Raw genomic sequence first — 23,633 nt, 5'->3', positions numbered from 1 at the left:
GACAGGTTATGCAATCTCCAAAAGAATGAGCAAAACTAAGTAAATCAGACAATATTAAAATATAGGATGAAACAAGGATTAAATATTTATATTTACTTTAGTATATAAAGCTTAAAAGGTGGCTTGAAATAGAAACCCTATTTTCTATTCACCCTATTTCTAATTCATGCATATGTTCCTTTATTTAGAACAATAATTTTCAATCTAAAGCACTTCTGTTACATTGAAACTTTTAAATGTTTTCCTCATGAATATTAATGGCATGATATGATGTCTGCCTCATAGTCTTAACTGATCTGGCAAATGAAGAAAAAGTAATTAGTCATAGGAGAATGGGTGCTTCTGGATTTTCTCAGTGAACTGTTGATGGAAAAAGCTGAGGCTTTAAATGGATAGTTAAAGTTGTTCCAAACCCATAAGCCCTTTTTTCATCTTCAGAACACAAACTACGATGAAATCCAAGAGCTTTCTGACCCTCCATTGAGAGCAACTCAACTACCATGTTCAAGGCAAAGAAAGGTAGCAAGGACAATGATAAAATAGTCCATGTGACATCGGTGGTTCATTCACAAAAGCTGACACGAAAGAGAAGAAACTGTTGAAAAAAGTTGTTATTTTTGTTTTCTTTGCACACAAAAAGCATTCTCGTAGCTTCATGAATTTCATGAATCATCAATTTAACGATGTTCTTACTACCTTTCTGGACCGTGAAAAATATCTTAATTTGTGTTCTGAAAATAAATGAAGGTCTTAAAGGTTTGGAACAACATGAAGGTGAATAATTAATGACAGAATTTAACTTTTTGTGCACTAACCCTTCAAGTCGTCATTTTACACGGTTGGCTACTTTTTTTCTTTGCAATGTGGCCAAGCAAAACAGAAATCTTAAAGTGGAGAGAGTCCTGCACAAAATATAAAGACAAGAATGTTAAGATTTAATTAGTATTGAATAAATATATGAATACATTTCAATGTTTGACATTTCTGTTTACTTTTGCATAAAATATTTTGCTACTGTGCTGAATTGCCACTTCATGTCCAATGTCAAGCTGTGTCCTGAAGCGAAACCAGTCAAGAGCCACCGGTCTAAAGAGTCACTGGACTCTAGTATCTTTGCATAACCAAAATAAGAAAGAAGATAGAGTGGGGGGAAGGAGCAAAAATGGACAGCACCAATCTTTCCCACAGCAAGTAACATGAGAGACTGAGGAAGGGGTGTAAAGCCAGACAGACACCCAGACAGTGGAGTGAGTGTGTGTGTGCGTGTGGTATGAGGGAGAATGGTGTTTCTCCTGCTGATCAGACACTGGCCTTGGCACCCAGCACTGAAAACCATGCCAATGTCGGCTGAGCAAATTCCGAGCCCCCGAGGAATACAACAAACGGGTCTGTTGTTCGGACCCAGATTGCTGTGTGACCACGAAGGACACAGATTCCAGGTCTGTACTGACTGAACTGAGCCGGTCTCTCACATCACTTCTTGGATCTAGTCTTTTGTTAACATGTTAACTGAATGGTACTAACTGCCTAACTGGCTTTTCTCTTTTAGATCTTCATCAATTTTGTGTTGTCACAACTTTTTTCCATCCATTTGGCTCTAGATTGTCAACAGTGCAGTGGTTTGACGACAGATTTCCAAATCTGCGAGAAAAGAAACTCCTCATTCCCTTTCAAATCTCATTCATCAAAATATGCTTTGTATAGTTACATTTGTCCCCTTAAGCAACCTTAATTACAGCCTCTGGTCAAATTGGCACATAAGAAGGAGAGAATTATACATTATTTTTCATGTGGTTGTTGAGACAGTCATGCATTGGTTTATTCAGTTTCGGTACAATAGGTCCCTACTGCCACATTTTTAATCACTTGTATTATTCTCACACTCAAACATCTCAACAGGTCCTAAATTTGCTTTTCGTCTCATCTTCATAAAGAGCAAAGAAAACATAGTCATAAATCTAGCAGTCAACACTAATGGGTTCTTTTGAAATTCCATTTTTTTTCAGTTTCTCCTGCGTCATATTGTATGCCAGACAGCAATTTTACACTTGACCAGATCTAATCCAAACACAGTTGGGCAAAACGGAGTCTCAAGTTGTGTGCTCAAAACCATATATGCTGTTTAGTGATATGCAAAAATATTTTCAAATTTGATTAGTCATTGGGTTGTCTGAATGATTAGTCAACTAGTCGTATTTAGTGCAACGTGGCTAAAACCATTAAAGCTAAACATTTAAATCCAGATAAACTTCAATAATCAACCATTTGTTTGGAGGACAACTAGTTAGTCCTCTTGCTCCTGCTCAACCCTAATCCAAAAACAAAAAACTATGCTCATTCATCTCAAACTCATTTTATAGCAGTAACCTACTGTAAATAAAAAATATTTATGTGCTAATGTCAAAAGACAAACTATAGTAAAAGCAATCGAGACTCAACCAGTCCGTAGTAATTTATTTAGGATTAAGTATAAATTGAAATAAAACATAATCATTCACCTCTGCAAACAACACGCTATCTTTAAAATATCAGGTTTACTATTTTTTAGGAATCTGCATAATGGAAAATACACAGCTGCACGCATATTTTGGGAAGGGGGTTCCTCGCAAGGGGATCATCATATTTGGAGTTCCCTGGCAATAAAATATTTGCAAACTCTTGACATAGGTGGATTACTTAGTAACCTTAGAAGTACAGAAATGTTTACTGGAATCAAAAGCATTATGAAATGGTCATTCAGGGCAAGACAGATGATCCATCACAGTTCACACCCTGAAATATAAAACAAAACAGGTTGATGCTGGCGCACAGGCCACTTCCATGCAAACCACATTGCGATGCAGGCCTTCATTTGATACATTCAGCAATTTATATCTGGCAAAAATGAAAAACGATCTAAAATGTCTCCACAGAATAGCATGTGCAGATGAAGTAGTACAGAGGGAGGATTGTATTTCAAGATTACATTTAACAGCAAGGCTTTTGGCTGAAGACTTGTGGACTTAATCAGCAAATGCAGCGGTGTGGCAAGTAAACAGTCCAAAAAATAAAAATAAGAAAATACTCTTTGGTTTATTTATATAAAGCCTCAAAGGTACATTTAAATAGCGGTGAAGCTGAAAAACAGCTTGATGTAATTTGTCACCCATAAAGTTTTTCATAACAGTTGAAGGTTTTTTTTTTTAATGCTGGCAGCAACTTTATCTCTTATAATGACAAAAAATATTTGAGCCGTTCACTTTCTGTTTTCTACACTGTGGATCTTTTCTTCTTTCAAAAAATGCCCATAGGAGGTCCAGGAGATCTGATCCAGTCTGAAATCGATTGAGAGCAATTTAATGGAAAACAAGCTGGTCAGGACCGATATTGTGTAACCCAAGTTTTATCTCCAGCAAGGAGAGCGAGTGTCGCTGCCAACTGAAAAGCCCCGTTTTGACACTCATCAGTGAACTGGGATGTGTTATTCTCCAAAGGCAGATATTTACTGCTCACTCAGGACCACTTCTCAGCCAGTTAATTAGCGCTCTGTGCATTGGGTGATACCCTGCAGCCCGTGGACCGATTTCTCCACTCAGAGCAGATGTGCGCGCATGGACGTTCACACACGGACACACAAACCAACACGCATGGTATCAGCCAAATAACACACACAGACACCAAATCATTCAGGAAAAGACGCACAGGCTGAGTAATTCAATCCTCCAAACATAAAAGTGACAAGGGGACCATTAAAATAGAAATGTGACAGCAGAGACATGCCACACATTCCAAATGTTTGCGATTACCAACAGCGGCCAGCAATTCATCTTAATTTCGGTGCCACTTGCTTTTGAAACGATGTTTGAAAGAATCTCAAATAGAGTCATCGGTAAAATGAATACACTCTTATGAGATGGGACAACAGCTGTAGTGTTTCCCCACACCACCAGAGTTTTGGGCTCCCAACAATACAAAGACTTATTGTCAGGAAAGCCTGAGAAAGTGGGTAAGCTGGGTGCTGCAGATCTGTGGGAGAATGTCTTGCGGCCTGTCAGTGTTTGCAAACAACAATCGAATCCTCTGAAACAGACAGAGCTGCCTAATGTTGTCATTTAAAGGAGTGGTTCACTTTCAGAATGAAAATTCTGTCACCATTTACTCACCCCCAACTTGTTCCAAACCTGTATGAGCTTCTTTCTTCTGTTGAACACAAAAGAAGATATTTTGAATAATGTTGGGACCCAAACAGTTGATGAGCACCATTGACTTCCATAGTATTTTCTTTCCTACTATGGAAGTCAATGGTGCTCATCAACTGTTTGGATCCCGACATTTTTGGAACAAGTGGGGTGAGTAAATGGTGATAGAATTTTCATTCTGAAAGTGAACCACTCCTTTAAAGGGTTAGTTCACCCCAAAATGAAAAATCTGGCATCATTTATTCACCCTCACGACTTTCCAAACCCATCAGATTTTTTCATCATCTGACAGATTTCTGTCCCTCACTGAAAGAACCAATGAGTTTTGTTCTTGTGCATCAAGTAAAGTGTGGTTGAGCTTCTATTTATGCTCAATGATCAATGTTTATGTGAATTAAAGCCTAAATTAAATCTGGTCATCATATAAACTGATCATGTCTCTTCAGAAGATCAATCTCCAAATCTTTTTTTACCTCTTTACGAATGTTTTAAAGTTTCAAGTTTATCTCAGGTTGTATTTAAAAATGTCTTAATTTGCGTTACAAAGATTAACAAATTTCGTATGGGTTTAGAACGACATGAGGGTAAATAAATTAAGGCAATTTTCATTTTGGGGTGAAATAATCATTCAACATTTAGAATAAATATCTCAAAAGTGGTACACATTTTTGTATCTCAGCAAAGGTCTAAAGATGTGGTTGCATTTACCATTCTTCTGTTAATACTGCTGGAGAAAAAAGAAGGATCAGGAAATGAATGTAAGGGTAAAACGTTCCTCACGTGAAAAGTTCCATAATTTTTTCCCCCATGAAAGCATTCCAAAATTTTGCTAAAGTGAGCACAACTTAAAAGTGATAAAAACAAGAAAGAAAATATAACATCAGATATGGTGGCTATGGTCCCGCTGTAAAGTTTTCATAAAGGCATCAATTTTTTGGGTGTTTTTATGGGATTTGAGCTAAAAATTACCAATATTGTTGCCAAATTATTGTTTTAATGCAACACTGATACATAGTTTGAGGAAATTTTGTTCTATTCTGATTAAAGTACCATATTTATGAGCTGCAGCTGCATTACTGTAAATAGCTGCCTAGGGCAGAAGACGATATTTTGCTTTAAAAGGGACTTTGGATTTAGGAAACCTCTTTAATTCTGTCATCATTTACTCGCCCATAATATTATTCCAAACCTGTATGACTTGCTTTCATCTGCTGAACATATTCAATGAACATGAACAGATATTTTAAAAATATATATTTTTATACATGTAATTCAGGTTTGGGACCCTGCTGACTTGCATTTCATGGAAGAAAGTGAGTCATACAGGTTTGGAATGACATGAGATGGCTCTTGAAAGGAGTTTATGACCATTATATGATGATGATGGGAGGTATAAAGCGAGTATTAGGTTCGTTTTAGTACAAAGGGGGCGGCAGGCTTGTCCCAGCGGTTGGCTAGTACGATGAAGGGAAGTATTAAGCGAGTGTAAAGTTACGGCTCATTCAGAGCGGGTGGCAGGTTTGTTTTGGCGGTTAGCCAGGGTGAGGAAGGGAAGTGTTAAGCGAGTATTAGGTTACCTCTTGTACAGAGCGGGCAGCAGGTTTGTCCTGCTGGTTGGCCAGAATGAGGAAGGGAAGCGTGCAGAGCTGCGGATGCTGCAGGGCAGAGTGGAGCTCCGTACGCGCCACCTCCAAGTCCTCCTCCGACGAAGCACTGTCCAAAACAAACACCACCCCTTGAGAGCCCTGGTAGTACCGGCTCCAGTACTTTTTAATTGAATCTGCTCCTGCAACACAAAACACAAATTCACACCATCAGGATCGCAGCGAGGAAGTCATAACATTTAATACACACATTAACCACTTCGTCAAAAAAAGGTGGTTTTCCTGTCCGAAATAAATCCGACGCCGAAAACCAGGCAAAGCTCTAAACAAAAAGCACAATGAGAAACTTTCTGGCAACTGAGTGGGAAACGGACTACAGCGTGTTTCGACACAGCATCAGTTCGAACATTGCTGGAATGCATTTGGTGAGGACCCAGACCTCCTTTCAAAAATCATTGCGGATATTGCATTATGTATTTTTATGACTTCAAGAACACATGCCAACTCGCACTCTCGCTTGGGGAGGCCTGTGGGAAAAGCCGTGTCCAAATGAAGAGCGCTCAATGCAACAAGTCGACCCTGAGAGCATATAAAAATGGTTTCTTTCTGATGGCCAGTCTACAGCACAGTTCAAATGGGCCCACTTTTACAGTGAACATATGGTTTCTCTTGTGCACAGCAATTTAGGGGTACAAAAATGTGGCCACCAAGACACACAAGCACAGCATGGCTTTGGTTAAAGTGAGTCACTGCAGGGCCTGTACCCTAACCGTGAAAAAACAGAGACCAGTTTGTCTATACCTCTGGTCTTTGTGAGTCTCCCGAATGGAATTTGTCGTATTAATTACTAGCATGCCTTGCGCGCGTCATATCCTATGACGAGGAGTCCTAAAAAGTAGCTTTATTTCTCTGTATTCATTTAGAAGCATGAAATAATAAACAGAATGCTTTTCGAAAAGGTGGCGTCTTAAATCAATGCCAGACAGTAATCGACGGCTTTATTCAAAGCTCTTGAAGCTTGGCCAAGACGTATAAGCTGTTTGCTTGACACTAAGCAGCTGTGCGATCCTTTTTTCCCCTCCCTAAACACACTGGACGCAAGTTTAATGGTTCCACTTCCAAACTTCTAAGCCTTTGTCACACCACAAATTGAGCTCTTAGTCATGCCTCGCCAAATTATCAGCACTAAAACTGTTCTAGAGATCTCGGTTCACGTTTGGAACACACTCCGGATTTAGGAATCAGATTTAGTTTCTCTCCAATATCATCACCGTGTATGATGCACAATGTAATACTTCCAGTTCTTATTAGGTATTATCCATTGCGGTACTCTGCAACAGCTTTCCAACCGCTGACATGCAAGCCTGACAGCAACAGCACACGCTGGCCAACGAAATAATAATGTTTTTTGCAGATGTTTAGACAATTTGTGACTCACAATAAATATTTGGGATCCTCACAGACAGGCCATGTCCGAGGCTGACTCATCTAATTAACAGGCGTTTGATCTGCTGTTGCCATTTTACCAAGCCCTATTAACGCATAATCACTCAGCTTGATATTTCTTTCCTATACGGCCTGGCTTTTCCAAAACACAACATCCCATCAGTCTCAAATGTGCATCAACACTTTCTTGGTGGCTGGGCTTTTGTATAGTTTTACTCAAAGTCTCCATCTACTGGCTGTGAAAGTAAAATCTAAATGCTGGGAGGTCTTGGGCTTTGAAAAGCAGCAGTTTACTTTCATTTCAAATGCATAAACATGTGCATTAAGACGAAAACAATGTGACGGAACAAAACAGCATTTATCAGCAATGGGCTGGTGCATTACAATCTCATGTGATAATGCAACTAAAGCACATTTTCGCAGAAATCATTACATCATGGATGTGGTCCAGAGACACAAAGAGAGAGAGTCTGCTAAGTGCTTTCAGATGGTCGCTGCGAGATGGTAAATGTGAGCATGTGGGGCTCCCTTCTCTGGTGTGTCTGTCAGCCTGGCAGGTCACACAGGGTGTCATCGTGACACTGATGGGAAATGCACGGAGACAGCGCGGCGCTTTGAATGTCTCCCGGCTTCCTGACATCACTCATGCAGACCCAAAACACGGGCCAGACGGGCAGACCAAGCAATAACACGCGAGAACGGTAAACGGCGGGAGAGCCAGCGTGCCAAGCCGGCATACAACCTCCATCAATAAAGTGTGACATGAGCCTTCCGCATCAGATTCAAGGTTAATGTCCCAGCCGTAACCCTACACTGATATTTTTTGGGGAAAAGAGGTCGTGCTCCGCAGGCCCCTGACATAGAGCTGAACTCGTTGAAGGTCGGGAGGAAAGGTTTCCAAAGTGCTTAAAAGGAAAACAGGACATAATTATACCGGTTTTCAAGGAGAATTCAGAGGTTCATCAATTTCAAGGCGATCTCCCATTGTGGGGCTTTTTCTCACCGATAAGAATTCACTTTTAAAGGATTAGTTCACCCAAAAATGAACATTTGTCATCATTTACTTTACAGGAACACAAAAAGAGAAGTTTGGAAGAATGTGCTGATCTCTCTTTTCCATGCAGTTAAAATTAATGGGGATAAAGGGTAGAACAATACACCTGTGTCATGATACACAAAACTAATTTCACAACATGACACTCTGACGATACTTCAAACAAAGCCAAAATGTATAAACTACTACTTCATATTCAAAACATATAAAACAATTGTTAACAAAAAGTGTTGTTCATTATCCAGAAAGACATTTTCCCACTTAGCTAAAAATACAGAATTATGTGAAAGACATTCTGTCCATGAATACATATATTTAAAAAGGTTTAAATATTGTTGTTGTTTTTTAATTAATAACTGTATGTTATAATGAAATTGTGAATAATCATTCATAAAATGTGTGAGCGTCTGGGTTTACCATATTTGATGAGCTCTTTGTAAGTGTACTGATCATTGAGTACATGTAAAATAATACCTAAAATAACACTCACTCAACATTTATTATTGTATGGTCACTATCCATGATAAAAATTGTTGCATTTTTGTATTGTGATATATTGTGACACAATATACTGCTACACCCTTAACGGGACCTCAAAGCTTTCAGCTCCAAAAAGAAGGAAAAATCGCATAGAACCATAATTGTGCTCCAAGACTTGTGTCAGGAACAGGTCAAAATTTAAAGCTGTGATTACCGTATTTTTCGGACTATAAGTCGCACCTAAGTATAAGTCGCATTTATTTAGAACCAAGAACCAAAAGAAAACATTACCGTCTACAGCCGCGAGAGGGCGCTCTATGTTTTCAGTGTAGGCTACAGGAGCTCTGAGCAGCATAGAGCGCCCTCTCGCGGCTGTAGACGGTAATGTTTTCTCTTGGTTCATGTCAAATTAATTTTGATAAATAAATCGCACCTTACTATAAGTCGCAGGACCAGCCAAACTATGAAAAAAAAGCTACTTTTAGTCCGGAAAATACGGTAAATTTTGAGATGTGAATGAATGCGCACTAGCAGTCAGATGTAAGAAAGAGAAAGAGTTTTTTGTTTGATAGAAGTACTTTTTTTTTTTGTGTGACGGAAGTTCGGAACAACATCCAAACTTTCAGTATTTTTATTTTTGGAGAACCTATTCCTTTGAAAAGCTGACATCTGCTTTTCTATAACAGGCGTCAATACACAGCCTCTTTAATATCAGTTCCAGCAGTTTTTTTTCTCCTCACCTATCTAGCCCTCCCTTCCCCTCGGGTTCCCTGCATCCTCAACACCCTCTTATTCTTGTCATCACTCACTCATTTTAAAGACAGATTCAAAGCCTCAGCCCATCACTCATACGAAAAAGGAAACTCGGGCCAAGATGGCTCTGGGTTCATTGAGCGAGTGACATCTGAAACATTTCCTTTGCGTGCCGCATCCAAGCACTTGCGCTTCCTGGGGTTCAATTTACCTTGAAGAGAAAACTATTAGTCATCAAAGAAATGAGTTTGTGTCCTTTCTGGTCGAGCCCTCATGTAACATCTGTGTCAAATTACATTCATATTCGTCATGATATGTCAGATGATGTGTTGCGAAAGTTTACTTTTCAAAAGATCACATGTGAAATAATGGTGAAATAACAGCTTAAAATGTTGTTACAGATGCGTCCGCTAGATATTCTCTAATGGGTCAATTACATAATGCACATTTTTTGTCTGGACTGAATCATTTGCTCTACAATGACTTGAATGCACTTCTTACACTATTATTTAAAAGTTCGGAGTAGGTAAGATTTTTATTCAGCAAGGACACATTAAACATGTCAACAGTGAGAGTAAAGACATTCATAACCTTAAAAAAGATTTCTATTTCACATGAATACTGTTCTTTAGAATTCTCTGTGAATCTTACAAAAATGCATCAGGTTACTATAAAAATGGAAACAGTTTTCAACATTGATGATAATAAGAAATCAGAATATTAGAATGACTTCTGAAGGATCATGTGACTGTGAAGATTGGAGTATTGATGTTGAAAATTCAGCTTTGCATCAAGGGAATAAATTACATTTGGTTATTTGGATGGTTATTTGTCAATGACCCATAAATAAAAAAAATAAAAGCAGTATTCTCATGAACAACAGAGAGCATTTACCTCCGAGCTCCTTGACATTTAAAATGGCATTCTGGAACGGGACAGCTTTAATGCTAAAACCTGCAAATAAAAGTTGAACAAGATTAACAACCGCCGGCATGAGGATTTCATAAAAGAAAGTCATTAAAACACCTTCACTGCTACACTGACTGAGATTTAATCACTTTAAAAGACAATCACAAGGCAAAATCTCAATACAAGGGAAAGCGTATCTGAAGGCTAAGAGGAAGTGCAAAGATCTGTGTTTGTGTTTCCAGGACGGGTCTGGTATTGCTCTATGATGGTGGGCTGACCTGTGGTAGGGACGATGTTGTCTGTTGCCTCACTGCAAAGTCTGGAGAGCAGGCTGGTCTTCCCAGAACCCGTCAGGCCGATACAAACCACGTCATATTCTGGTCTGGGAGGGGGAGGTCCTTTACAGCACAACGTCCTGAAGCACTGAAGATGGGGCAAAGAAGGGGAAAGGGGAGGAAGGAAAGTAAGAAAAGTTACAACAATTTAGATACAAACGTCCCACTCATGTTTGTGTTTATGCGTTTTTTCTCTTCACGAGAAAGGCTGTGGGTGTATGCGTGTGTCACTCTAGAAACAGAAACACATCTCAAAGACATCTGACATCTGTTGACACCATCTGGTTGAGGAAAAGTTACTGCAAAAGAAAAAAACAAAGTCTACCACACAGTGCCTCCATTGAAATCATATGGGCCCAAAGTCACCACAGTGTTCTGGGATAAGTAAGCAACCCTATATATTTCCGCCAGAAAACAGCCCTGTTCTCTGTAAGCCGCTGTCAGAGCCCTTTGGTTGACGTCATGACATTGAGTGATAAAGCAAATAAAAAATTACCCAATAAATTTCGACAGAGCGAGTAGAACTAACCACCAAAACACACTCACACACATAAAGAAAGCCCGTAATACTGCTTAAACCGATCACATCACATCAGATCAAACGCTTCCTACTATACGGTCTACGCAAGGAAGACCAAAGCATGTTTGACAGGCATTTTGTGCGAGTAGAAAGCATTTTGTTTTGTTATGATGGGATGGGTAATACGGTCAGGCCCCTTTCGAGTCAAAACAAACCGATATTTTGTATTATATTCTTCCCTTTTTTTTTTTTTGTTGAGTAACAAAGTTAATTTCACATCTGAAGGTCTTTATCTGGTTGGCTGTGTATAGCTGTATCTCTAAACAGAGGCTTATAATAACCTCTGCTGCACAAACTTTATATTGCCTACATAGCATCCTGACCCAGATAGACCCTCCAAAGTGATTGACTTGGACCTCTTCATAAGCCAAAAAAAAAAATGTTGTTAAGCCAATGAAATGAGATTCTAATGAGCATAGAAATACATAGCACACTAACATTAGTGTTGATTTTTTTGCTGTTCCTTTTCAAACATTTACATATGTTCACTTAACTTTTTCATGCAATGCATTCTAGCATTGTGTGGAAAAATAGCCTACTTTTTTGGCAACAATGTCTTACATTTCTGTCTAGGTGAACAACTAGAGTTTTCAGTTAAATCCATATGACTGTTGAATTTTAGAAAATACTTTTCAGTCAATTGGTACTTAAGATGGCAATACATTTTTTTTTTTTTTTTTGCATCCATACTCAAAAAGTTGAAGACAGAGTGCAACAATGGCTGCCCACTTTTTCAGTGGCCTTGGTACTGGAGGCATCTTTCGCATAGGGTTTTAAGATGTTAAAGAGTTATGAGTCACGAATCAAACCAGCTACGAGGAGAATCACAACATTACAAACTATGATTTGAAGCAAAATGTATTTGAAAATCTTACAAAAAGGCACAGGTACAAGACTGTGAACTTTGCAGCTTTAATGAAGAAATGAAGAACTACAACAATCCCATGAAGCACTCCGCATGACAATCAAATAAAAATGACAGGAAAATATAAAACAATTATTCTACATGCTGATTATATAGAAGGAATATATTTTAAGTTTATAGCAAAATATGGATATATATTTAAAGATTTTGATTCTCTAAATTGTAGAGTTTTTTTGAAGAATCATGGGTAATGTAGTTTCTGACCAGCATTCCCACTGTTAGACCATTTAAAAATATATATTTTTAAATAATGCCAGCTACTGGCTTCAACAAAGAAATACACCACTGATTAACAACCACATAATTCACATAAGGTCTATCTGTTAACGATTTCTGAGTTATCATTAAAAACTAATTTTCATATAGAGAAAATCAATGGGATTTTTACTTATGGAACCCAACAGTTGCACTCTATACCACTGACAATTCTTTCTGAATAAAATCCATATGTTTACTATGCTATGAATTGTGCTCTGACTGATTAAAAGACACAATGTGTGAAATCGAGCTAGACAGACAAGTCTTTTAAAGAGATTATGAGAAGTGCCACTGGAATAGGGCATTCCGTCATCATCACTTATGGTGGGAATATCTGTGAGTTCTCATGTGACACATGAGCCAAGCAAACACTGGAATGTATAGAAGAGGGTAAACCGTGACCAATACAGTGAGAAATCATGACAGTCTATAAATTAGTTCCTTCATTCAAACATCATAAAGCCTGAACATGTGACTGCGAGGAAACTGTGGGTGTGGGCGTGTTTCACTCTAAATTGAACACAGACCGAGTTTCTGTGTGCGGTTAGCAAATGCTGCCCTTCAGTGGACACACAGAGCTTTACACCAATCAAATAAAATGAGAAAACCGTCATAGCAGTCGAGTTTTTGCCTGCTCATAAATGCTACAACATCCTGTGGTCAGCAGGCATCCTGCCTCCACTGATGGTCATTCAAAAGTAAGTATCCCTTTATACTGATTAAATGCTTTTGCAAGCAATCCAAATAGGTTACAATATTATGACTTTTGTACCAGCGGCCATTGGTTTTGGAAGCTTCTTTTAAGACATTAAATGAGATGTACGTGGACTAAGTGCCCATGAGCAACACTTTTAGACTATAATTTAGTTTTTGAAAAGCAACATTACCAGCGCTCTCTCCACCTTCAATACCACAACTGAGGTGAGACCACCATTCACAATTCAATCAATTCCCAATGGGTAAAATCAAGTCTCGCCCCACATTGTTTTTCCCAGTGAATATCCTGCTATTCTCGGAAATACTTCTTGACTGACATAAACCCACTCCAAGCAAACAGGGAAAATAATAAATCTAGACTTTCATGTTTAGAAGGAAAACTTTGTATTATTTCTTTATTAAATAGAATACCCAACACAATGCTAATGTGTTTTGGGCACTGCTTTCTAGCCCAAAGTCAATGGCTAATATGTCAGTTTAATGTGGTAATTGTGTGTGGTTATTTTAAGAAAAAGTAAAATGGGGGGGGGGGGGGTATGGGGGGTTACTTTTACCTTCAGCAATAGTTAATTTAAAAATATTTACTCTGTTCTATTTAAGCAGAATAAACTAGTCACGTGTATCAGTTTTCTGAAGCCATATTTTAAGGCAAACTATTCCTTTTATACTACCCATTATTTGTCACCTGAGTACACTATCTGCCCCACTTTCTCTCAAAAGAGACAAAAACTAAATACAGCCTGCAGGGGTCCATGAAAACACTACCTCAAAACTTCCTCAGCGAGTAAATGCTAGAAGAAGCACTTCAACAGACAGAAGGTGGCAGCACTAACAATGTTCCTGTCTAGTTCAAACTGACTTTTTTCAGTCTTTTGATAGTGTAATAAAAAGATAAACATGCAAAGTATTCAATCAAGAAGTAATCTTCCTATGATTGCAAAAGTGCTCTATCATGCAGAGCATCATCTCAGGGGACAGTAATGCATTTTGAGAGTAAAACAGGTCAGACCTGTAATTGGTGATCTAGGTTTCTAAACTAATGCAGTAGGAACATATACAGTGGTGTGTTTTGAAGGATTCTTTCTTAGACATGGAAAGCTGATCTGATTCATGCACAAGCTTGTCAGCATGCATTAAGATGATCAGATGTCCTTAATTACAGTTTATAAACAATTAATAAAGTGTCACCAAATTGAAGTCTAAACTTACGAGTTAATAGCAAAAAGTGTTTACAAAAAAGGAAAAAAAATTGGGTTCTAAAAATGTATTATTTTATATAATTTTCAACAAAGGTTTACATTTAAATGACTTTAGCTTGAAAACAAATTACTATATTACATATTGGTATTATGTATTATATATATTATATGTTTATTTATGTTTTAATGCCATATCAGCAACAATGGCTATATAATTAATGGCAACATTAACAGTATCATTTTAATATATCATTTTCAATAACATAACACCTTCTTTAAAAGCAATTACTATACAAAAACATACAAGTAACAACAATAGTACTGAAAAATAATCATACAGAACTTTTACATTTAATTTAATGATAAAATTCCAAAATCCTTCCCAGAGAGACAATTAAAAAAATGTCATCTGGTATGTTTTCTTATTGGACATTCTATTAAAATATGCTTTACACTCAAAAAAATTCTTACACAAGTCACAAACTGGTTTCTCTTCATAATTGGATGGAGGCAGATCTGAATGTGAGCTTACAGAGGTTTGTTCGAAAAGTAAAGAGTATAGAGTAAATTAAACAATTTGAGAAATTCAGCATACATCACCAAAGAGAAGGCTTATGTTTCACCAGAAGATCCATGACATTGATAAAAATAATGAAGTCAATAAATAAATAAATAAATAATCATGCATGAAATAATTGGTCACAATCAGGGTTTGACATTAACTTTTTTAATTACTCCAAATGTTACTAGCCACACAGCATTTTTAATAGCCACATTTTTGTTGTTGTGAAATTACCTGATAAAAGTTGACTATGGCGTGCAAATATTTACTTGAACTATATTTACAACCCTTTAAATGTATAACCGCTGTACACACCCAAATCAAGACTAAATAAATGTATAACAATGCAGGTCATTATCATTAGTTCTGATAAGGTTGTGTGTATAAAGCTCCTTTTTTTTTTTTAAATAAAACCATGTATTAAGATAAAGACATAAAAAGTAGCTTCTTATTGCATAATAAAAGTGGTGCATGGATGTAGAAGATTAATAAAAAAGATAAAATATTAGAAACCCTTTCTGTTTAAATATCAGAATCAGACTCAGAATTACTTTATTGAACCACATGGAGAAATTCTTTGTTACAAGTTGCAATGGAAAGTAGGTCAGTCTCGAAACCTCACGAAAAATGCATGCCATGGTTCGGACAAAGTTGCTTTTATCTTCATTAAAATTTGAGGGGAACGTTCCTCTCATCATAAAGAACACATTTCAGTTTTTGTCATTTTTGTGCTCAGGCCCTAATAATGACTACTGGTTAGGTTGCAACCCTCTACGGACACCTTTGCAATTGAATCGCCATTGGCTAGTAAATATTTTAGTTTACTCGTCAGACTGATTGATATATATATATATATAATTGGGATTGCCATTTGCGCATTAACACCACCCACTACCGGAAAACCCGGCTGTTCTTAAAAGCTGAAGACTTCCATAGGAACGCTGTCATTTTGACAGGAAAATAAAACAAAGAATATTGTTTAAATGTAGCGAGTCAATTCACTCACTCTCTCTCTCAGTCTCTGCGTGTGTGTGAGAGAAAGCGACCGCGATTTGTGCACCTTCACACTAGAGTTTACGGTACATCAAATACAGGTGCGCTGTGCATCCATTGAGATGACCTGAGAAATATCACAGATCGCTTGACAGAGAGTGAAACTCTGAAGCCCTCAGTCAGAGTCAAGAGTGTTTGCGAGTGAAAATATATCTGTGCTAAACTTATACTTAGCCTCAAACTCACACACTGGTGAGTAAAATCTGAGAATTTATTAGCCATTGGCTAATATTAGACATCATTTAGTCGCCAGAATTAAGATTTAGTCGCATATGCGAGTGATTTACTCGCAATGTAGAGGGTGGGTTGACAAGAAATGGATAGCTGTCTCTTCGTTTCTGTCACTAGCGCGCAAGCGCAAGGCAACACTGTGTGCATGTAATACTCATGGGAGTTATAGTTTCGTAGTGTCACACTGCAATATGGCTTATTTCAGATGCCTTTTAAAAACACTACAATTATTCAACCCGCCAAAGTGGCTAGTTGGAGTCACTGTGTTACCCGCCACGAGCAAAATCCGCCCGCATTTGGCGGGTTGGCGGGTGTTAATGTCAAGCCCTGGTCACAATAATACCAATAACATAAATTCAGAAAATGTCATTTTATGTTATTTTAAACACATTAATTCAAAGAAAAGGTGAGCCACTGCATTTAAATTAAAAAGTATTTTTGAAGTGTCATGCCACTAACCAACAAATTAAGACCAAAAGTGGAAGTTGAACTATTGTTCAATGGCATGCGAGTATCAAGTGGACTATCACAAGAGTATAAACACACCCACTTCTCCCAGTTAATCATGCATAGAGCAAATTACACCATCATAACAACATCAATAGACCAATCTTTACACAGGTAATCCTAATGTATCCTGATACATCACTGATAATAACCATCATACGCTTCCACAACAGTACAAAGGGATATATCCACAAGCCAAAATGCCGACTAATTCTGGAGGTCCAGTCACAATGGACTGTGGCTGTTTTTGCATGCTCCGAAGGTCCCAGTGGCATCTTCATCTAAGTGAAAATGGCCACCCATGCCAATGACGCCCACATTACTCTACATTGCTGTTATGATAGTGCTTCCATGTAAATACAGGCTGGGCCCAATGCCAGCTGGAAAGGCCAACAACAGGAAACAGGAAGGGTCTAAACTGTGATTGATGCCACAATCAGAGGACTGGGAGGAAGAGGTAGTCTCATGCCTGAAATGCACCAGAGACATGCTGGCGCATGATAAAAGCAAATGGCACCTGTTTGTTCTAGGATAAAGGTAAGGGAAAGTGGAAAAATCATATCATAGATGCAAGGTCTGAAAGACACAAGCAACTTCAAGCTGATGACTTGCTTGGCAAATGTTTAATTCTCAAAAAAGATTAAAGGGATGCAAAATAAAAATAAGTTGAGATTCGCTGTGGAAAAGCTGATTCCCTTTAACCTAACAATATTATCAGCCATTATCCAGTTAAAGGAATATTCTGGGTTCAAGTTAAGGTCAATTATGCAAAGATACATGCAAAGTTCGGAGTTGAAAGATTTTATGTTTTTTGTAATAAGTCTTTTATGCTCATTAAGGCTGCAATTAATTAATCAAAAATACAGTAAAAACGGCAATATTGTGAAATTTTGTAATTTAAAATAATTGTTTTTTATTTGAATATATTCTAAAATGTCATTTATTCCTGTGATGAAAGCTGAATTTTTAATATCATTACTCTAGTCTTCAGTGTCACATGATCTTTTAGAAATCATTATAATATTCTAATTTGCTGCTCAAGAAACATTTATCATATTATCAGTGCTGAAAACAGTTGGATTGCATAATATTTTTGCTTAAAATAGGGCTGCACGATTATCCGAAATTAAATCGCAATCGCGATTAGGCAAAAGCTGCGATTGTCATGATTATCTTTCAATGGAGCACGGTTCTGTAAACAGAAGCAAATCTCAAGCCATTACTACCCAGAGCCGTAGTTCACTGACATGCTACGCAAACTACTTTCATAATCGCAGAACCATTTCATCAATTTCATAATCACGCAATTAAATTATTTTTACTGTGATTATGACAGCAGTTTTGAGCTTGTCAGTGAACTACAGCTTTATTGTTAGTTTCCAGCCATAGTGGTATTCCTTCTAGCCATGACCCCGGAACCATGTGCAATACCTTTCTTCTGCACAGCATATTTGATCACAGAACCATGCTTTACTAAAAGATACGCATGTGCATGAGATCAAATTCGATTATTTGTGCAGCCCTAGTTTAAAACATTATTTTTTCAAGATTCTTGGGTGAAAATTTTCAACATAGTATATACACAAGTTCATTGCAACACAAAACTTAAAATGACTATAAAAATAATTTTAACAGCTTTACAGATCAAATTATACAAAAGTAAATCAAAGTAAAAAAATTTAATTTTCAGATTTCTGCTTTAAATATACCCTTCATTTTTGCTTTTCTCAACTTTAAGTAACGATTTAAAACTGTCTCAACAGTAAACTGAGAACTTTCACTCTGCCTCTTATGCTAATTCATTGTGGTGATTGGATACACTGTGACTATCTTCCATATAGTGGAGTTCTGCGTCAATAGAGCGCATGGGGATTTGCACAGTATTAAAACTGCAGCAGGATCAAAGGAAGGGGCCCAACGATACCCAGCTAAGCTAGAGCTCCCCCAGCTGCTCCTGCACTGATGCCGTTAGGCTATAAATCTCCACCGTTACCCCTCCTTCAGCATTTAAACATGTTGAATAACAGGCTCCAATCTCCAAACATCAGCTAGAACACTTCAGATAACAACACTATTCTCAGCCATCAAACCATCAAACAATCACATCGTCCACAAGGTCAAGCCGTTCCCTAAATAACTGGTGAATGGAGATTTTATTTAGACTTTCTGAATAGCGAGCGACTGGCCAGTGAGAGATGGCTTGAGTTATGGTCCCAGAATCTGGAATGGCAAGAGCAGCCTTCAAATCCAGTGCACTGGGAGCTCATACAGGAAGTTTCTTTTTGTTTTCTTATTCTGTGATGATTTACATCCAGTTCCCACCTTTGATGGGCTGTATTTGGAGTGGTATCCTGTTTGGTCTGATGAGGCTTCCAATTCCCAGCAGCTCCTGGGTCCCACTAGCCATACTGGACTGTGGGATATTCCCCGCTCGAGAGGAACTCTGCGACCTGACTGCCACATCCTGGCTTATCAAAGCACGGATGTGAAGCAAACAGAATACATGGATAGCGTCTCCATTCCAACACCAGCCAGTCTCCAGTGTGGGCCGCCGTCTGCCAGAGATTTCGTCCACCCTCTCATTGTACCATACAGAATGAAGTGCTAGGAAAAAGTCATGATGGTCAACTAGTCATCCAACAACTGACTAGTTGGTTTACATTGGCATGCTGTTTAATTGAACACTATAATGCATGTTATTGAAACGCTCACATTAAATACATCTTATCAAAGACAGGTGACCCCAAATCCAGCCCAAATATACAGGGCTTAGGGTTCAGTCCAAGTCAATATGAGTCTAAGACCAAATATGATCTTGGCCCTTGAGTCCATGTCAAGGGTCTTGGTCCTTTTGGACTATACATGGACCATGAATACATGGACTTCAGATGGAGAATTTGTGGTCTTGTCGAAGTCCAATAAGGCCAAGACCACACATTTTTAGTGTGGGTTCAAGACCATATATTTATGGTCTTGGTTCTCAAGACCTTGGTAACAGACTCAAGGACCAAGAATATCGCTTCATGGTCTTGTCAGATTTGAGACTTGAAGACCAAGACAAAGGACATAAAAATATGGTCTTGGACTCAGAATTGAATACCAAGACCATAACCATATTTTTTATTTTTATTTGCTTAGACTTGATAGCATGTGGACTCCTGAATAGTGCTCTACTCTTCTAGTCTCACTCCTGACTTTTAAATGAGCTGGACTCTACTACAACGTGTATATTTATATGGGTGTATTATATGTTCCCTGAATATATAAAAAAAATGGATTTTGTGAAAAACTGAGAGCATTAGCATTTTCTGAGACACTCAAACGACCTTGTTTGGCACCAACAATCTTTTCACAGTCACAGTAACTTAGATCACATTTCTGGCCCAGTCTGTTGTTTGGGTTGGAAAACTGACCTGATTAACCATGTCTGCATATTTTGGGTTGCATGCATGCTTTTGGATACAAACCTTTTTAACCTAGCCTATGAGGTCATTTATTGTGCAAAAGTGACACTAAATATACTGCCTAACTGGTTTCACACCTTAAACCACCGGTAAACAAAGATAACTCTAGCATAAGGGTTGGTTCTCTACAAGGTTGCTTATTGCAGTCTTACATTCACTATCTTAGCAACATCTCTGCAAATTGTCAATTATTTCACCTTTTTCACCTTGGAGCAACCTGGGGCAAGTGTCTTGGTCAAGGGCACAGTGATGATAGTGTGTGGGGTTTGAACCTTCAAGCTCTTATTTTTTCTAGCCCAGGTCAGAAAGAACTAGACACAAAACTGCTCATGAATGGTAATATAATTAATATGCCACTGTGATTACTCTGTATGTTTTAAGCAAGACTAATTCAAAACAAATACTTGCCCTGGATCCTAAATGCTGCATGAAGCTAGTCAATCAGACTGGAACTGTAGGTTTTAGCCAGCACTGATTATTTTTATGTGCAATATGCATCAGAGGATCAGTGAACAAGGTGTGGGTGAGCTACAGAAGAAGAGGTGCATCCCCTGTGGGCTTCTGAGGTCCAACTTAATGCTCTACTTTTTTCACTCAAGCAGCGAATCTTATCATGGCCTTTGAATCAAATAGGGCTTTAGCCTGTTTAATAAACATTTGAGTCACTGTGACTAGTGACCTCATAGCATCCATTAAGAGATCAGCCTGATAAACCGACTGTTTAACACACCATTAGCACTGAAACTAGATCACACAGGGCACAAATGACCCACATTACACAAGCCTAAGGACCTCTTTCAGCCCATGTCTGTTTGTTTTATGGCAACGTAAAAGTTGCCAAATTCACTTTTAGCAGATATTCACATTTCGATCATTCCTTGTCAAATGTACCAAATTTCAGAAACTTCCACATCTCAATTATTTTATTTTGTTATAATTCTTTTCTGTAGAAAGCCAAAATATTACATTTCACAGATTTATATTTAATCAGTAATCCACTGTATTGTAGAGGGGGTCAAAATGACAATTTTTACCTGAAATTTGGAGCCAAGTTCCAGGGGTGTAAAAATGACTTTAGAAAGCTGGTAGCACTTAATTATTTATTATAAGTTCATTATTATTATTATTCTATTAGTAAAATCTGATGACTTTGGCAATATAAGTTTCATTATCACTGGTGAAAGTCCAGAAATGCACTTTTTGATCCCATCAATACCATATACCAGCAACATTAAACACTTTAAACTAATAATATTAAATAATTAAAATAAAGAAAATTAAAAGAGCGAAGATACATAATTAAACAAGTCCTGACTAAGCAGAGAGATGTTCTTCATGTTGACTTTATCAGTGGGAGATATGAGGTCAGATCTTTTCAGGTCACCTCCTGACAAAACATAATGACAAAACTCTTAATAATTTTTTTTTTTTTGTCACTAATGCTTGCTCCTGACTATAGGTTTGACTTAGTATGTAGAGCAGAGATGGAGTTCCAGACTCCAGACCAATGAGGGGTGTCTCCTGCAAGAAGACCCGAGAGGAACTCAACCCTTAGAGAAGGACCCTATATATGTAACATGATAGAGCACGTCATGAAGTTTCCAAACCCAGCTAGGAAATCCAAAGATGCCTGGAGAAGATGAGATCTGTTTTGCTCCACTGCCCCAATGACATACTGTGAGCAAAAGCCACCAGGCAGATAATTGAGCAGGATGAGCCAAGACTTCACCACCCGAGAGTATAAACAGAGGAGCTTCTGTGTCAAACCTCTCAATTTTATCCAAGCTGTGATAGTTTGAAAATACGCCAGGGAAAGGGCCACTCTAATTTTGGATTGCCTGAGAGTTTTAGAAATCTAATATGCTTGAGCTAATTATAAAGCATTTAGGAAGAGCAGAAAATGGTGTCCGGTGTTATAGATTTGGAGTTCAGTCATAAGCACTGCCGCTGCTAATGAGTGCAACGCTAAGATGGTCTCAGATGGTATTAAGCAATCAAGAGATGGATGCAGAGATTATTGTTTAATTGCATCAGTGCATAATTTAGTCCACACCACAGAGAAACCAGTTTCTGTATGTGTAAGTCTGAGATCACAATAGAAGATCCTTCAAATCTTCAAATCAGCCCTGCTAGTTAAAGGGATAGTTTAATCCCCCCCCCCCCATTTCGTTCCAAACCTGTAAGACCTTCATTCATCATCAGAACACAAATTAAGATATTTTTAATAAGGATCCTTACACGATCAAGGCTCAGAAATGTAGTAAGGAGATCGTTAAAATAATCCATGTGACATCAGTAGTTCAACCGTAATTTTACACAGCTACGAGAATAGGCCTACTTTTTGTGAGCAAAAAATAATGACTTTATTCAACAATCTGCATCACTCTGTAGCACCATTTTGGAGAGTATCACATATGTAAACAACGTATGCAATGTGGATACGTATGCACATGGATACGTTGTTTACGTTCAGATCAAAGCATAAACAATGTAAACAATGTATCCGTGTACATATGTTGCAGCTCTTGCTGTCTATGGGAGGGTCAAGAGAGCTCTCGGAATTCATCAAAAATATCTTAATTTGTGTTCCGAAGATGAACAAAGGTCTTACGGCTTTGGAACGACATGAGGGTTAGTAATTAATGGCAGAATAAAGTGTCTTTATAATAGTAAATCATTGGATCTTTACCTTTAGTCACTGACTTCCTCATTGCATTCCCCGACTTTCTCTCTTGCTTAAAGACAGCCGAGCTCACAACTACTGCTGTTTCTTTTGGCAGTTAAACTCAAACCAAGGCTTTAATGCTCACCAGGGTAAAAGTTAAACAAACAATTCAAACACAATGTTCCCGGACACATATTTTCCATAAGCCAATATGATACAACCGTCAACTTACAATGAAACATAAAAACATAATAATTGTGACTTTTTAGCTTAATGGCTTTAACACACTAGAATAGTCCATAAGAAGCGTCATTGACTTCTGTCAAAAAAATGCACTTGAACAGCACTAACCATTAACATAAAATCCACTGTCATTGATCCAGTTTCACACACAATTTCCATGTCCACAAGCTATGATAATAGTCCTTAAAAGTCCATTAAGTAAAACCAGAAGATGTTTTACTTTTTAGGATAAAGAGATTTCACATACTCTTAAAGAGGGCTGGGTGGTATGATGGGTGATGGAATACCATGGTCGAGAATAGAGCTGCAACTAATGATTATTTAGAAGAAGAAAAAAATGTGACAACTCAAAAGTTTGAGATCAGTAAAACTTTTTTTATGATTTTTCAGTCATATGCAAAGCATAGCTGCATTTATTATTAAAATAGTAATATTATGAAATATTATTACAATTTAAAATGTTGTATAAT

At 37.8% G+C, this 23,633-nt stretch overlaps 1 protein-coding gene across 4 annotated transcripts in view; it reads right to left on the bottom strand.

Moving 5' to 3' along the window:
- Positions 1 to 23,633, bottom strand: part of arl15b (ADP-ribosylation factor-like 15b) — a 50,815-nt gene that overhangs the window by 23,481 nt on the left and 3,701 nt on the right. For 2 of the 4 annotated variants that reach the window (XM_059540081.1, XM_059540083.1), the window contains exons 2-4: positions 10,703 to 10,847; positions 10,410 to 10,469; positions 5,756 to 5,964 (exon numbers count right to left, since the gene is read on the bottom strand). In XM_059540081.1, the coding sequence (XP_059396064.1) occupies positions 5,756 to 5,964; positions 10,410 to 10,469; positions 10,703 to 10,847 (414 nt within the window). Of the gene's footprint in view, positions 1 to 2,595; positions 2,773 to 5,755; positions 5,965 to 10,409; positions 10,470 to 10,702; positions 10,848 to 23,633 lie in introns of those variants that run through there. The other 2 variants (XM_059540084.1, XM_059540082.1) reach the window with 2 other exon arrangements.

This window comes from Carassius carassius, chromosome 45, assembly GCF_963082965.1.
Source record: "Carassius carassius chromosome 45, fCarCar2.1, whole genome shotgun sequence".
Lineage (NCBI taxonomy): Eukaryota > Metazoa > Chordata > Actinopteri > Cypriniformes > Cyprinidae > Carassius > Carassius carassius.
Note: the sequence above shows the minus strand (reverse complement) of the source record. Positions and strands in the feature narration are given on the sequence as shown.